At 32.8% G+C, this 17,384-nt stretch overlaps 1 protein-coding gene and 2 pseudogenes across 1 annotated transcript; 1 reads left to right on the top strand and 2 right to left on the bottom strand.

Annotated features, from left to right (window-relative positions):
• Window positions 1-1,132, bottom strand: part of LOC139904291 (parthenolide synthase-like) — a 34,158-nt pseudogene extending 33,026 nt beyond the window's left edge.
• Window positions 1,133-8,012: 6,880 nt separating this feature from the next.
• LOC139842413 (uncharacterized) lies at window positions 8,013-10,639 on the bottom strand. Its single transcript, XM_071832555.1, has 4 exons — window positions 10,222-10,639; window positions 9,097-10,125; window positions 8,562-8,628; window positions 8,013-8,463 (listed from the first exon to the last, which is right to left on the bottom strand). The coding sequence occupies exons 1-4, from the start codon at window positions 10,637-10,639 to the stop codon at window positions 8,013-8,015; spliced, it is 1,965 nt and encodes a 654-aa protein (XP_071688656.1).
• Window positions 10,640-13,691: 3,052 nt separating this feature from the next.
• Window positions 13,692-16,886, top strand: LOC139842412 (cytochrome P450 71A9-like; annotated as a pseudogene).
• Window positions 16,887-17,384: the final 498 nt, after the last annotated feature.

The following is a 17,384-nucleotide window of genomic DNA, read 5'->3' as shown; positions in this document are numbered from 1 at the left end:
ATATCTGTTTGGGTATGTTCCGATGATTCCTCGGAAGTCATGATACTGTTAAAGAAAAAATTCAAAAATTTTGTAAATAACGAGTCATACAATTCAAAACCTTAAAAGAAAAAACAATTAAACAGTCTTGAATTAATTCGACTCTCAATGAAAGCACCACTTGATCATGCATATTTTAACTGTAGGGTTTAATATGCCTACTCAATATATAAAGGGGGGTTTAAGGAGCTTAGAACGTGGCTCTCCGGTCCGGCTACCGTGAATAACCCTGGCCGACATGATGATGTCAGCGGGGTGGCCAAGTGATTAAGTCCACCTCCGATAACGGTCGTCGATCAAGAGGCCCCAAATAAGGTCGTAGGTACTAGCTTACAAAAGACTAACCTGTTAACCTTGAAAAGATGCTGAATGATGCTGTTTTACGTAATGTGTATCGTATGTGATGGTTACGTAATGTGCCGTGTCCGGTGAATGATGATTAGGGTTTGTATTTATAGGCAAACCCTAATTCTAGAACCGTCCCAGATCATGATAATCTCATCCATAACTGACTCCCCCGAATCACGAATATAATTATGGAAAAGATATTTACTTGACAGCTAAGCAACCGCCGTACCGGAAACAAAGGCAATCGCACGCTGCATACCGCACACAAGAACACGCATACGCACAATAATGATTGCCCGCATACATATGTGGTGCGCCTGCGGGTTGCGGTATCATTACGCATTTCCCGCCTACGGTCACTTTGAGGTGAAAACGCAACATCCAAATAATTGTATGTTATTAATTTGGAGGCTTGAGTCTTTGGACGGGAACAAATTATATGATCTTGAGTTTTCAAAATTTGTTTGGCCATGGATGGTGAAGAGATGATAAGGAAAGGTTTTAAACCGATATGAATTTGCATAATGGGGCCATATTTTTTGGAAAGTTTTCAGAGGGCTTCATGACGAGGTTTACCAATTAGTTGATGCAAGTTTCCAATTATGGGAAGTTTTGGAGGGTTTGGTGGAGAATTGGGGACATTGGATGACTCATATGATCTTAGAGTGTATGAAATGGTAAACAGAATGAACGAAACTAGTGTTGTTGTAAGGAGCCATGAAGGGAAGATAGTTAAGAGAACCATATGAATATGTGATTGCTCTTGTTTGGTTTGACGCTGTGTAGTTCATGTAATTCCTATTTCTATTTATAAAGGAGGCTTTGGGGTTTGATTAACCGTGGAATATCTATTTATATCATGTAATTTTTATTTCAAGATAGCTTAGTGATTAGGGTTTAAGAAATTTTAGGTTCCAATCTCAATATAAGCATATCTTGAAGTGGCTAAACAAAGGTTGAAATAGTGCCGAGATAAATCAATTAAGCCGCATACATCGGATTACAAATCTTTACAAATCCTGAATAATCTGAACATGAGAACCTTATCAATCTATACACTTTAGGGCTTTTTTTTTATTTGGAACACAAATTCATTAAACAAAAACTCTCTATCAATGAGCTAGAAGAGCGATTACAAAGGCTTTCATTGATAGAGGTGTTCAATGGTTTGGTTTGGGTTTTCTTGGTTTATTCGATTAGGCTTTGAAAATTTTAAAGGCAAAACTGAAACCCAAATTCAAATTTCAAAGCCGAAATCGAACTGGAATCAAAAACTGAATTTTCTTCTGTTAAATAAAAAAAATAAAAAAAATGTATATGTAATTAACCAAAATAATAATAAAATGTCGAATTTAAATATTGGTTTTCGGTCTATATATTAATATTAGTACATAAATATTTATTAGTCGAATCCTGTTTTTGGTTTAACCGAATTCAAATTTGAAAACTGAAAAGAAAAGAAATTCAAATAACGTTTGATTCTTTCAATTTCCATTTGATTTGATTTTTGAATTAAACAATTTGAAATCAAATGATGAACACCCTGCATATTCGCAGGCAGTCGGTTTCTTTGCTAAATATACTTTATTAACCTTATATACTAACAACCACCAAGAATTTGGTCGTTTGCTTAACAAACTCACCAAAAAATGACACTTCACTTACCCTATATAAAATAAGCAGATACCAAACCCTGATTAACCCTTGCCCACCTACCTGATCATCTTCTCAAATCTAGGGTTTCTCAACCCCTTTGCAAATTGTGCAAATTAATCGTGGTTTTCTTAGGAATTCGTGCTGAACCATCATAAGATCCGATGGTTTACCATCTAGGTGCGCCGGTTATCTTCTCTGTGGCGCGGTTATCTTCTGGGATTCTGCTGATTTGTTTGTGCGATTATCATCCACCCTTATGGGTTTTGATTTCCTGGTAGCGATTGTGTTTTACCTCCGTTGAATCATTTGAAACCGCCGTCGTTATCGTCGTAGGTTTTGTTCTGGGTGTTAATGGATTTTCACTTTTTGGAATACCTTCAGTTTTCATCCGGTTGATGTCATATCTCTTCGTATTTTGCATCCTCGCCGTCAACAACAGGTACACTTCTCAAATTTATAAGAAAATGACATAACAGAACCATGGTATATGTCAAAGATTACTACAATATAATTACTTAAATGCTATGTTTGTATAAAAATCTTGTCGCAGTTCAATTTGTGATTAGTAGTTTAATTGCGGGCATAATGTAATAAAAGTTTAATTGCCATACCCTATATAGCAATTAAATATATCTGTACACCTCAAAGGTCTACATACATTATTGAGTTATCAACGTAGCTCATTAAGAATGGATAATGATAAAGTAGTGGTTAAGTTTGTGTTATTATACTAACAACGACAATAATAATAGCCATTAATTAAAATCATTTGAGTAACCATTAGTTATTAATTAATATTAATAATAGTGATTACAGGAATGGTATATAACCATTAATTAAAGTCATTTGAGTCTAATTTTATTTCTTTTGTATATGCGTACACGAGATATTAATTAAAGGCTCAATCAAACTCAATCATCAACCAACAACAAAGAAGAATTAATATGATGAATGGAATGTTATTGCTTTGGTTTAAATTTTACTCGCAGTTGAATAAAAAGTTATATTTAGAAAAAAATATGTATATATAAAAAAAAAAAACAAATTAAGTCGTCCGCTCCTCCACCAACGTCTACAACATCACCAAGTCAATCAGATCTTTCGTTACATCAGTAAAAACGAACATTGTGGTTTACTGTAAAAATTGATAAATCAATCAACAATCATCAACCACAAGAATAGAAAAACAAATCAATCTCCAAATCTGAACAAATTACAACCAAATCGAACTAATCTATCAACCACACACTCGTAATATCAAAGTGTGAAGGAAAACTAATCAAACGAACCACAAGATGTGAATCAACTAACAAATCACTCTTTCAAGAAGAGGAATAATGACTGGAGAGATTGAACAATTTGATGATTAACTTTTGAGAGAAAAAGTGTACAGTAGGCATCTGAAATCTTCCAACCCTAAAAGTATTAGGGTTATATAGAGCATGATGTAAACCGCCATATGATAAAGTGGGCTGAACTTGCAATGCTGTGACGATCGCTCCAAATCCATATGGACAATACGTCATTCATTGATTTCATTGCAAGGTATTTGACCTCTATATGATACGTTTTGTAAACATTGCATTCTTTTGAAAAGGCACACCATAAATGAATATTTAAATCAAAGGTTTTCGACATTTGATGATTTCTACATATAGACAATCACTGTAAATAATAGTTTACAATAGTACTTCCATTGACAATGCAGTCAAAATAAGATACATGGTGATGATTTGGTGAATGCAACGTTTTCTTGAAAAATATGCCATGTATGACTCCATGCACATAGCTTGTCTAACATATAAGCAAACAGCGGAAGACTTCTAGGAAACCTGAGAATAAACATGCTAACAAGTGTCAACACAAAGGTTGGTGAGTTCATAGTTTTAGTGTTTCGCATAATCTGTATATAAAAGTGGATCACAAGATTTCAGTTGTTTCATCCAGAAACGTTTATCAATAGATTATATAAAAATGGATCACAAGATTTCAGTTGTTTCATCCAGAAACGTTTATCAATAGATTATATAAAAATGTATCACAAGATTTCAGTTGTTTCATCCAGAAACGTTTATCAATAGATTCTACATAACAGAGCACCCTGGTAACTAAACTTTAACGTTATAATGATAAATACCCCATTCGTTTTAATACACGCAAACCAACGTGTCCTAAACTCAAATAACACACGTCCGTTAAAAGGCTAGCGCTCTAGCTCGGACGGGGATGTCAAGCCCTATGGGTCCATATACTATTATTCGCGCCCACCAATCCACATCCTATGTACTGGCAGTTACTAGTTACCAAAGCTAAGGGATTTTCGGTTTAAACTCAGTGTAGAATTAAGTATGTACTTGTATCCATTGCGTTTAAAATAAATTGCATGTATTCTCAGCCCAAAAATGTATATTGCAAAAGCAATTAAAAAGGGAGCAAATGAAACTCACGCAAAATCAGTTTTAGCATTTGTATCCATTTAGTAATACAATTATAAAAGCATTGCATGTATTCTCAGCCCAAAAACGTAAAGAGTAAAAGGGATCATATGAAACTCACAGTTTAATATTGATATACAATATTGCAGGAAAGCACGTAGACGCATCGGAGATGATAAACACGAGGTTTGATTCACAAAAATACCCCCGAACATTACCCATAATTTCCTTGGCAATAACCCATATTTTCCTTAACTCTAGCTCGCTCGGAAACTCGTTTTGAAAATTACTTGGACAGCACTCCGTCGTAATATTTTATGTACATTATTATTTTTGTATCGCAAAAATAATAACACTAATAATAAAAAATAATACGATTAATAATAATATTAATAATAATAATAATAATAATAATAATAATAATAATAATAATAATAATAATAATAATAATAATAATAATAATAAATAAATAAATAATATTACGGAGTATATATATTTGTATATGTGTGTGATTTTAATCGAGCGAAAACACTGGAATTTATAGATGTGGCCTGACAAACACTGCCATGCGATCGCATGGGTTTGAAGGCCTGTGGCCATGCGATCGCATGGCCTCCCCTTCCAGCTCACATATTGTTTGTCATCAAGCTTGTCGACATATTTTAAAAATAATATATATTATATATAATTTATATTAATTATATATATAATATATTATATTCACGTGCATAGTTGACTTGTAATTTTCGTTCCGATAAGTCGTACGTCGTCACTCGACTTATGTCCCGGTTTCGATTTTTCGAACGTCCTATCGTATACTGAGAAAACTTGTACTTTACGTTTCGTGAATCGTACCTTTGTCAAAATACAGTCTTAAAGCATCCATAAACTATACCACTGTAGCAAAGTTACTGTAGCAAAGTCACTGTAGCAAAGTCAATTTCACTGTAGCAAATAGTGATTTTCGAAAACACTGTAGCATTTTGGGTACTGTAGCAATTTGAAAATGTTACTATCGTTTACTAAATAACTTGAAATTATATATATGTATATATCTTTTTAATATACATAAATCAGTTTTTAAATACACATTGAAAGTTATTTATAAATAAATTTTAATAATAAATATTTCAACTTATCATATATATTCAAATAGATATTTAAACCAATAAGTTTAATGTACGGTATCAAATAATTAATACATTGTTACCTTTTCAAGTTATAGTATATATGTATCTATTTACATATAATTGTTCGCGAATCGTCGAAAATAACCGAAGGGTATTTAAATATATAAAAGTAGTTCAAAATTTTTGAGATTCAGTTTTACAGACTTTGCTTATCGTGTCAGAAATGTTAATAATACAAAGATTAAGTTTAAATTTGGTCAGAAATTTTCGGGTCATCACAAATGCTTTTAAGCCCAATAAATTAAATAGAAGCCCAAGATGTCTTTAATAAATTAAGTAGCAGTTCACCAATCCAGTAGTCCAAGAAAGACTTCAAAACTCTTTATCTACAACAGCAACCTGCTACTTTATCCTTTTAATTGCAGCTATCCATCCTTTAATAACCTGCAAATTCCTAGAACAAACCGCAAGTAAGAATGAATAAAAAAAGATGTTTCAAATATAAGTTTGCTGAATATATCATTTTGAACATTCCCCCTCAAACTTATTTTGAAACAAGTCAAGCATGCCCAATTGCTTGACCAAAAATTCATGTTGTCTCACTGTAAGCCCCTTGGTCAAAATGTCTGCAAGTTTTTTATTAGAATCAACTCTAACAGTGTTGATAATACCTGTAGCTACCTTTTCTCTTATATAATGAACATCTACCTCAAAGTGTTTTGTCCTTTCATGAAATACAGGGTTAGCTACAAGCTGTAAGGCTGAATTATTATCACAAAACAGATTAACAGGCAGCTCAACATTTATGTTGAGTTCAAGCAACAAATTTTTAATCCATACAATTTCACAAGCAGCAGAACCCAAAGCTCTATATTCAGCTTCAGTTGAAGATCTAGAAATAGTAGCTTGTTTTTTACTTTTCCAAAACACAAGTGAACCACAAAGATACACTAAATACCCTGTAACAGATTTTCTGTCCATTTTACATTTTGCATAATCAGAATCACTATATGCATGCATTTTAATACCTTCACTTTTAACAAATTGTACTCCTTTTCCAGGAGCTCCTTTCAAGTATCTTAGAACTCTAAAAGCCAGATTAAAGTGTGAAACAAGAGGAGCATGCATATACTAACTCAACACATGGACAGAATAAGCTTTGTCAGGTCTTGTTAAGGTTAAATAAATTAACCTACCACTAACTTTTGATATTCTGTAATATTTTTAAGTAAACCATCTTTTTCACTTGGATCACATTGCACATTCATATTAGCTTCAATAGGAGTACCTATTGGCTTACATCCAAGCATCCCATAATCATTCAAAAGCTCTAAGCAATATTTTCTTTGATTCATACAGATTCCATTGTCATTAGACAATATTTCAATGCCCAAAAAATATTTCAACTTTCCAAGATCCTTAATCATAAATTTTGACTTTAGAAAAGCTTTAAACTTTTCTATTTCAACATGATTATTACCAGTTATAACAATATCATCCACATAAACAAGTAGAGCAATAAAAACATCATTGGAATGCAGAATGTACAAAGAATGATCACAAGTGCTTTGTTTAAAGCCATGCTCTATCAAGACTGAATTCAACTTTGAATTCCATTGCCTTGGGGCTTGCTTTAAACCATATAAAGACTTGATTAATTTACACACTCTTTTATCATTTTTTGAAAAATAACCTTCAGGCAGTTTTATATAAACTTCTTCATGTAAATCTCCATAAAAAATGCATTATTAATATCCAACTGAAATAAAGACCAATTATTCTGTACAGCAAGAGTAATAATACACCTTACATTTACATGTTTTATAACAGGAGAAAAAGTTTCATCATAATTAACACCTTCCTTTTGATTATAGCCTTTAGCAACAAGTCTTGCTTTATATCTCTCAACCTCACCATTAGATTTATATTTAATTCTATAAACTCATTTATTACCAATAGGCTTTCTATTGGGAGGTAAGTCAGTTATAATCCAAGTCTTATTTCTATTAAGTGCTTCCATTTCAAGATTCTTGGCTTCATTCCATACATTATTTTTAGAAGCTTCATAATAAGACTTAGGCTCAAGTGTTTTATTCAGATTAGATGTAAAACATCTATTTTCTAGACTCAGAAAAGAATAGTTTACAACTCTTTCAATATCATATTTTACCTTGCCCTCTACAATAAAATCATCAAATTTCTTAGGAAGGACAGTCTCTCTGGATGACCTTCTCAAAGACTGGACATGTGTTGGACTATTTCTGTTTAAAAAAGAGTTGCCCTCAGGAGAGTATATATTATTCATGGGAGTTGCAGAAGTGTTCTGGCAACCACTAGGACTTCCAGTACCACTCAGTGTGCTACTTTTATCATCATCATGAACTCTGTCATGACTGGGATTACTTTAACTACCACTAGCAGTTCTGGTATCACCAGGATTACTATTTCTACTACTGCCATCACCATCATATGTTGCTGCTCTCACTTCATCATTGGGACTTTGAGAGTTTTGATTATTAAAAAATATTTGATCAAAAAAGTTTAAATGATTAACTTCTTCTTTTTCCAAAATCAAACTATCAGTATTTTGTTTTAAAGGAAAAACATTTTCATAAAACTTAACATCCCTTGAAAAAACAACACTTCTATTTTCAAGATTTAACAATTTGTAACCTTTTTGAACACTTCCAAAACCAATAAGAACACATTTAACAGATCTGCTAGAAAATTTATTTTCTGGATTTAAAACAGTAGCATAACAAAGACAACCAAAACATCTCAGGTGGGAGAGACTAGGGTCCTTTTTAAACACAAATTCATAAGGGGTCTTTCCAGAGAGCACACTTGAGGGAGTCCTGTTAATTAAATAGCAAGCAGTTAAAATACAATCACTCCACATATTAAGTGGTAACCCCCTTGAAACATAAGGGCTCTTGCTACATTAAGCAAGTGCCTATGTTTCCTTTCTACAATACCATTCTGTTGTGGAGTATGTGCACAAGAAGTTTGATGCACAATACCTTTAGATTTTACAAATAAATTCATTTTGTTGTTAACAAATTCAGTTCCATTATCACTTCTTATGACTTTTATTCTTTTATTAAACTGATTTTCAATTAAATTTACAACAGTTAACACATTGTCATAAGTTTCATCTTTAGTTTTTAACAAAAAAATCCACACAACTCTAGAGTAATCATCCACAACAGTTAGAAAATATTTGTAACCTTCTCTACTTTGAATTTTAAAAAGACCCCAAAGATCCAAAAGTATAAAATCACCTAACCCTTGTGACTTGTGGTCACTTAGAGGAAAGGGCTCCCTGGTTTGTTTAGCCTTATGGCATATATCACAGGGACAAGTTTCTTTAAAATTTTGCAGATTCAATTTTTGTTTTAACACCTTTAAGACTTGGTCAGATGGATGACCAAGCCTTGTATGTCATAGATCAACAGACACAAAATGAACACATATATTACATGACATACCTATATCATTCACATCACATTCATCAAACAGAAACAATCCACCAGACTGGCTACCAGTCCCTACAGTTTTCATTGTTCTCAAGTCCTGAATAAAGCATTTATTTTCATCAAAACTTATAGTTAGTTTGCTATCTTTAGCAAGTTTATACACAGAAAGTAAACTAACACAATAAGCAGGCACAACCAACACATCATATAAAATAACATTTTTAGACAATTTCAGATTTCCAACTTTAATGACTTTAGCCTGTGTACCATTAGGATGTCCCACAGTTAAGTTTAAATTGGATATATCAATTAAATCAGTTAAATCGTTTTCTGAAACAGTCATGTGTTGATTAGCACCAGAATCAATTATCCAGCCTTGGTTTTTGTTTTTGAAATTTTCATTTATGTGGCTGTTAAAAAACTGTTGAAAGTTTGTGTTAAATAATGTATTGCAATTCATAAAGTTACCTGCCATGTTAGCATTTGCATCTACAGGAGTTGGATTCTCATTGATAAGACTTAGTAACTTCAAAAGCTGATCATTTGTAAGACTTGCAGGAGCAGAAACAGAAGATTCTTCTTTATTAGTAACACTATGATTAGCAAAAGATTTATTTTCAGAATTAACATTTTGATTATTACTAGTTCTTCTCTTAAAAGAAGGTGGATAACCAATGATTTCAAAACATCTTTCAATTGTATGACCCATTTTATTGCATTTTTTGCATTTTAATGTTTGATTCTGGTTTCTATTATAGTTGTTACTATTAGAATATCCTTCTGTTTTATTGAATGAATTGTTTGATTGAGACATAAAAGCACTTGCTTGTGGTTTTGACATTTTTTCAGTGGTAATTCCCTTATGGGATTCTTCCCTTGAAATAACAGCATAAGCCTTTTTTACATCTAAAACAGTGTCCCTCAACAATATGTTACTTCTCACAGCAGTGTATTCATCACTTAAACCCATTAAAAATTGCATTAATTTCATCATCTTTTTATGATCTTTAACAGAAGTTGCAGCAGGACAAGTAAAAGCAGCTATATTACATGTACAAGTAGGTGAGGACACCATAGCATCATATTATTTCCACAATGTATTTAGCTTATGATAATATTCAGAGAGAGTGTTATCACCTTGTTTCAAAGTATTAATTTGATGATGCAAATTATATATAATTGATGTGTCAATTTTATCATAAGTCTCTTTTAATTCAGTCCACACTTGAGTTGCATTAGTAGAAAAAATTTGTCCATAGTAAAGATCCTCTGAAACAGATCCAAGAATCCAGGATAACACAACTGAGTTGCATCTATCCCATTGGGATCCAAGGACTTCATCATTTGTGTTTCTTATTACAGTACCATTAATAAAACCCAATTTATTCTTTGTTGATAAGGCCAACAACATTGACCTACTCCAGATATTATAGTTCTCAGTTCCTTTTAATTTTATTGCAATAATTGGTGTTCCAGTAGTATCATTAGCATGAAGATAAAGTGGATCACTAAAATCCAACTTGTTTATCTGTGTAACAGAAGTACTATCACCCATATTTGACATACAGAAAAGAAAAACAAACAGATACAAGAAACAAATAAGTACAATCAAATAATTAGTAAATCCAACCTGTGCTTGATCAGGTTTACACAAGTCTCAAGGGACTTGGATCAAGAGTTGGGCACAGTGATTTAATAATCAAGTAATTGTATATCAGATACAAAACAGATCACAAATAAAATCAATTAAGCAGTTAAGAAAGCCAGATAATATGAATAAACGCGAGACTCCCCTTTGAAGATCACAAGAACCAGGAAGAAATAAAAAATATTCAGCGGAAGAACAAAACACAAACAACGGCCGTTAATCGAACCTACACAAACCACTTGCAATCTCCAGGAAGCCCGAAAGAATTAACAGCTACGAACACCAGAAACAAGAAAACCCTAGAACTTCAACCGATCTTCAATTAAGAGCATACTCGCTCTGATACCATGTAAAAATTGATAAATCAATCAACAATCATCAACCACAAGAACAGAAAAACAAATCAATCTCCAGATCTGAACAAATTACAACCAAATCGAACTAATCTATCAACCACACACTCGTAATATCAAAGTGTGCAGGAAAACTAATCAAACGAACCACAAGATGTGAATCAACTGACAAATCACTCTTTCAAGAAGAGGAATAATGACTGGAGAGATTGAACAATTTGATGATTAACTTTTGAGAGAAAAAGTGTACAGTAGGCGTCTGAAATCTTCCAACCCTAAAAGTATTAGGGTTATATAGAGCATGATGTAAACCGCCATATGATAAAGTGGGCTGAACTTGCAATGCTTTTAAGCCCAATAAATTAAATAGAAGCCCAAGATGCACTACTACACAAATGAGAATGCAAACCCCCAAACGAAACCGGTTTCTTTAGAAACCCCTAAAAACAGGTATGGAAAGTGAATCAGAACCAGTTTTAAAAAAGAAGGAAACGGCGAACCGGTTTTTTGTAAAAACCGGTCTCAAAAGTACACTTTGCAAACCTGATATTTAAAAAACCGGTTTTAGACTATAGGAAACAGGTTGTTTTTTAAAACCGGTTTGAATAACCAAAAAATATTAGGGGGAGTATGTACAGGCGTACAGCAGCGGGACTAGATGAAAACAAAAAAAATTCAATTCTCTTCCAAATTAAACCTAATTCACTTCATCCCACCATCGCCACTCACACTATCACCACCACCATCGTCGCTACTACTCACAACCGCCACCTCTTCCACCATCGTCGTTACTCACCACCTCCACCTCTTCCACCATCGTCACTACTGACCACCGATTCAGCCACTTGCTTCAGCATCATTCTTGCTCAATTTCAAACTTGCTTCAACATCATTCTTGCTCAATTAACATGTAATTTTGTTTTATTAATTTGTAAAAATTAATGTTAGGGTTTAATTGTTGTGTAGCTCTTTTAATTGCTTTATTTATGAGTTTATGCTATTAAAGTTCTCATTTAGGAAATACTAGCTGATATTGGAATATTGCATTGTGAGTTTATGATGTTAATGCTTTGGTATTTTTTAGACCCTATGTTCATGGCTTAAACAGTTTATTATATGATTCTTTATGTTGTAATAATCACTTGAAAATCCATATCCGAGCAAGTGAAAAAGAAAAAATGAAACTAAAAATTGAATTGTAATAATCACTTGGAAGTCACATCATTGTTGTCTTGCAGGTGATTACACCGTTTCACATCATTGTTTCTTTTTCTGTAAACGTGTGTTACAGTTTGACAATAATATTACAAATGGTTCATGTATTTTTGTTTAGAATCATTTCACTAGTTGTTAGAATATATTAATTTCTTCTATTTTTTTTTAATTAATGTAGACTGAATGGAATAGTTGATTGTGGTAAACGATATGATCATATCTTCAAGAGAACAATGCTATTGGCAGAGCAAGTTAAGGTTAGCAGAGGTAGTTCGCTTGTTACGATTCTTCTAGAAGGTCCAAGTGGCAGATAATTCTGTGTTGATTGTAATTAATGTTAATGTTAATGTTAATATAGGCAGGCTTTCAGATAACTAACTTTTTCTTAAGTAGCAGTTCACCAATCCAGTAGTTCAAGAAAGACTTCAAAACTCTTTATCTACAACAGCAACCTGCTACTTTATCCTTTTAATTACAGCTATCCATCCTTTAATAATCTGCAAATTCCTAGAACAAACCGCAAGTAAGAATGAATAAAAAAAAGATGTTTCAAATATAAGTTTGCTTAATATATCATTTTGAACATTTACGTTGTAATTTGCCCAATGCCATCGTGTTAACGTCTTGTAACATATTAACAAGCGTTGTGGAGGTCCATATCAGACGTCCTATGCTAAAAAGTTAGCCGTAACGAATGTATAAATAAATATATTTTTATTACTAATAGTAGTAATTCAATTAGTTTAATGATGAAAAAAATAATATTTATATTTAAAATGATATTTTGTTTTTCTACATGTCTGTTTCCAAATACTAGAATCTATTCAGTTTTTGTCGGTATATATCATTTAAAAAAATACACAAAATATTGAATTGTAGCTTTAGCTGGTAGTGGTCCGCCTCTCTTAACGAGAGGTTAGGAGTTCGACTCCGCTGGACTGCAACATTGTATCAATGTTATCCACATATCCCTGACCTGAAGTATCCACCTAGGTCGCCTTTCGCTTAGTGCAAGAGCATCGGGGAGGGGGTTTTACCAGCCATGCTCTCGAATAGGTACTGGTTTTCTCCATGGCAGTAATTAGGGGTGGTTTATGCAACTACGAAAGATGAACGCGTGGGTAGTTAAGTCCTCTGAGTGATCCCAAACTGACGTAAAAATAAGAATACATAATTACAAGTTTATCTTAATTAATTACATACTCCATTATTAGTATAATAAAAAGTTTCTTTATTCATATAATTTTATTTTATTCTTAACAACTTAAAATTAGTATTTTATAACTTCTTATTTCATAGTATAGAATTACAAAACACTCACTAATTACAAATAGTTTATTACGAGACTTGAACTCACGGTGTATACAAAACTTCAAATATCATAGATAACCATGATCTCATTTCTCATCATATTTTTAGCCTTCCCAGTGTTGGGTCTACTTCTCATAACCAAACTTAGAACCTTTTTAACAAAAACCACTGACCGTTTACCGCCGGGACCACCGGGACTTCCTATAATTGGAAATCTACACCAGCTTGACAACTCCGATCTCTCAGGACACCTATGGCGTCTTTCAAAGCATTATGGAGCTTTAATGTCGTTGCGCCTTAGCGGCATACATACCCTTGTTGTTTCTACTGCTGAAATGGCAGAACAAGTATTAAAAACTAACGATTTAATCTTCTGTAATAGGCCTCTGTAACCAAGACATCGCTTTATCACGCTATAACGAGTATTGGAGACAGATGAGAAAGTTGTGTACCCTTCACTTGTTTTCTACAAAACAAGTGAACATGTTTGGTTCGGTTCGTGAAGAAGAAGTGTTCGACATGATGAATACTATAAAGACTCAAGTTTCTATGAATAATAATGTAGTGAATTTGAGTGAAACTGTGGTGATTATCACTTGCAATATTATTTGTAGGGTGGGTTTTGGGAAGAAACTGTCTGGATACTATGGCTATGTTTGGGAGAAGGCTTTTTCAAGCTTTTTGAAGCTTTTAGCTTTTAAGAAAAAACTCCTATATAATATATAGCTTCGTTTGGTAAAACAAATTTAAAGCTTTTAATGAGATGAAACAGCTCCAAATTTAAACGCTATAGGGAGTAGCGTTTGAGTTTGTATACCAGCGTTTGGTCCGGTATGTTACTTAAATACCCTTCTAGACTCTTAAGAATTCTTCCACGTATATCTAACTGATTATGGAGCATCCATTTTCTAATATATACCAATAGAGAATATTATATCCAATATACAACTAGAGATATATCCAATAGAGATATCAAATAAAGAAATATGATATTCTGCCTTTTAACTTGTTTTTCGATAATATATGAATTCACGACTCATCTTTACTATTATATAAATATATAAATATAATATATTAATATTAATATTACTTAATTAATTAATTTATTAGAGTACGTATCATGTTTTATATTATTAAATGTTTTGTTTTATGGTAGTGCTTTTATAAGGATGAGAAATATTTATATTTATATGTATCATTAGGTTTTTTGCTCGTGCCCATTTTTGTCATTTTACTTATTTTATAACAGCTCCAGCTACTTTGCCAAACAATTAGATACATTTAAAAAGCTTCAGCTAAACGCTTTCAGCTAAACGCTTTCAGCTAACTCCTGCAGCTAAACGCTTTCAGCTAAACTCCTGCAGCTAAACGCTTGCAGCTTCCAGCTAGTTTTGCCAAACATATCCTATAACGGACAATATGAGCTAGCACGATTACGGGAGCTTATTATAGAGAATCAAGCTATACTAATTAACTTCTTTTATAGAGATTATATTCCTTTTATGGGGTGGCTTGATAAACTCAATGGAAGCATTGCTAGACTTGAAAAGATCTTTAACGACATGGATGAGTTCTATCAACAACTCATCGATGAACATTTGAGTAAAAAATCTCACCTTGAAGATGATATGGTTGATATCTTGCTTAAGCTCAAACAAGATTCAGAGTCTTCGTTTGGTCTAAATTTTGATCAGATAAAAGGTGTACTTATGGTGAGCAAATCAATCTATTTCATGAACATTTTTCATTTTTTTTACTCCTATGTCTTAAAAAAATTGTCCACTAATAATTTTTTTAAAAGTTAAGATACTTTTTATAGCAAAATGTTAAACGTAGCTCTAAGGCTACGTTTAAACATTCCAGATATAAATTAGTTCCATATTTATAATTAATAATTAACCTTTTAGAATAACACTACTGTCAAAACTATATAAGCAAAGTCAATATTTAAAAAGGAATATTTAAGTTTTGTAATTAATTCAACTTAGTAATAAAACCTAAATATGATATGTTTAAACGTACTCGTAGCTATAAGGGGCTATGAATACATGTAAATGTAAATTTTTAACTAAATTTATTTATAAAATAAATTGATTGAGAGTAATAAATGAAGAAAAATTAGAAAGTTCGATATTATTTGATAGTTATTTCTCACAAGTGCGACAATTACCTTGTGCAATATATAAAGTGCAGGGTGAACTATTATTTTTGGGTTGATTTTTTTTTTTTTTTTTTTTTTTTTTTTTTTTTTTTTTTTTTTTTTTTTTGACTGATGAGTTATTTTTTAAATTTGCAATAGATGCTTTTTTAACGGCGATTTTTTTGCATCAGCAGATCATTTATTTCAACAACCCTCATCATTTGCACGTAACACACAAATTCGGGCGGAAACCCGAACTCGATTGACGGTACCCGGGAACACATCCATTCGGGCAGTGTTCCAGGTAGAGGTCCGTGAACGAATCCGGTAAACCTCCCTATAGGGTCAATATATATCACCATTATTGGTGTTCAATTGTTTTAAAGAAAATCATGTATCCCTAAGGATCGAACTCGTGACATCTCCCTATCCCATGATAAAAATGACATGAGGAGAACTGTTGGGCTATGCCCACAATAGATGCTCTATGTATAAAATCAACTTATTCACAATTTTGCAGAATATTTTGTTAGGAGGTACTGAAACAAGTGCTTCTGCAGTGGTATGGGCCATGACTCTGCTCATCAAGAACCCCAAATCAATGAAGAAAGCTCAACAAGAAGTTAGAAATGTTGTCGGAAACAAAGGAAAAGTACACGAAGACGATCTAAATAAGCTTGATTATCTAAAATCAGTAATCAAAGAGACATTTAGACTGTTCCCAGTTACACCTCTATTAGTCCCCCGTGAATCAAGAGAACGGTGTATTTTAGGTGGATACGAGATACCCAAGAAGACTATGGTGTATGTGAACGCTTGGGCAATAGGACGAGACCCCAAATGTTGGAAAAGGCCAGAAGAGTTCGAACCAGAGAGGTTCATGGGTAGCAGTATTGATTATAAAGGTACGGATTTTAAGTTGATTCCGTTTGGGTCTGGTCGAAGAGGGTGTCCAGGGATAGCGTTAGGAGCTACCACGGTGGAATTGATTCTTTCGAATCTGCTTTACTCGTTTGATTGGGAAATGCCACAAGGGACAAAATGTATCGATGTTGTGAAAACACCTGGGATTGTTATTCATAAGAAGAATGAGCTTCGACTGGTGGCTAGAGTTCAGATGTTCAATTTGGATTAAATTTTTAAACTGTATGTGATTTCTTTCTAGTCGTTTATGTACGTCAATTATATATCATGAATTTTTGGGTTTGGTGTTTGATAAGTTTATGTATAAATTGAATGAAAGCATACAAGCATACTTGATACGTAATCAAAGGCTATATTTTGTGTGTAAGTTTAAATAATATTGTTAAACTGACATGGACATTCTGCTCTGTCAATTTTTTGAAGTAGGTATGGACAAGTTTTCTAAAGGTAGTTCACTTTTAAGCATTAAAATTAAAATGTTTAGTGCCTCAGGTAAGCACTTTTAAATTAACATTAATATATCGTCTACATGATATGCATCAGTGGCGACATTTATACTTATACTAGCCTTTAAGAGCCCGTGCGTTGCACGACGACTCTTAATCAAAGAAACCGTAAATGTAAAGATGTTATGCCACCTAAAAGTTAAACACAACTTATATGTTTAAAATAGGACTACTGAAATTAGCATCTCATAATATCATCGTAA

The sequence above is a fragment of the Rutidosis leptorrhynchoides genome, chromosome 4 (genome assembly GCF_046630445.1).
Source record: "Rutidosis leptorrhynchoides isolate AG116_Rl617_1_P2 chromosome 4, CSIRO_AGI_Rlap_v1, whole genome shotgun sequence".
NCBI classification, from domain to species: domain Eukaryota; kingdom Viridiplantae; phylum Streptophyta; class Magnoliopsida; order Asterales; family Asteraceae; genus Rutidosis; species Rutidosis leptorrhynchoides.
The sequence above is the reverse complement of the archived record's forward strand: the minus strand, read 5'-3'. Positions and strand labels throughout refer to the sequence as shown.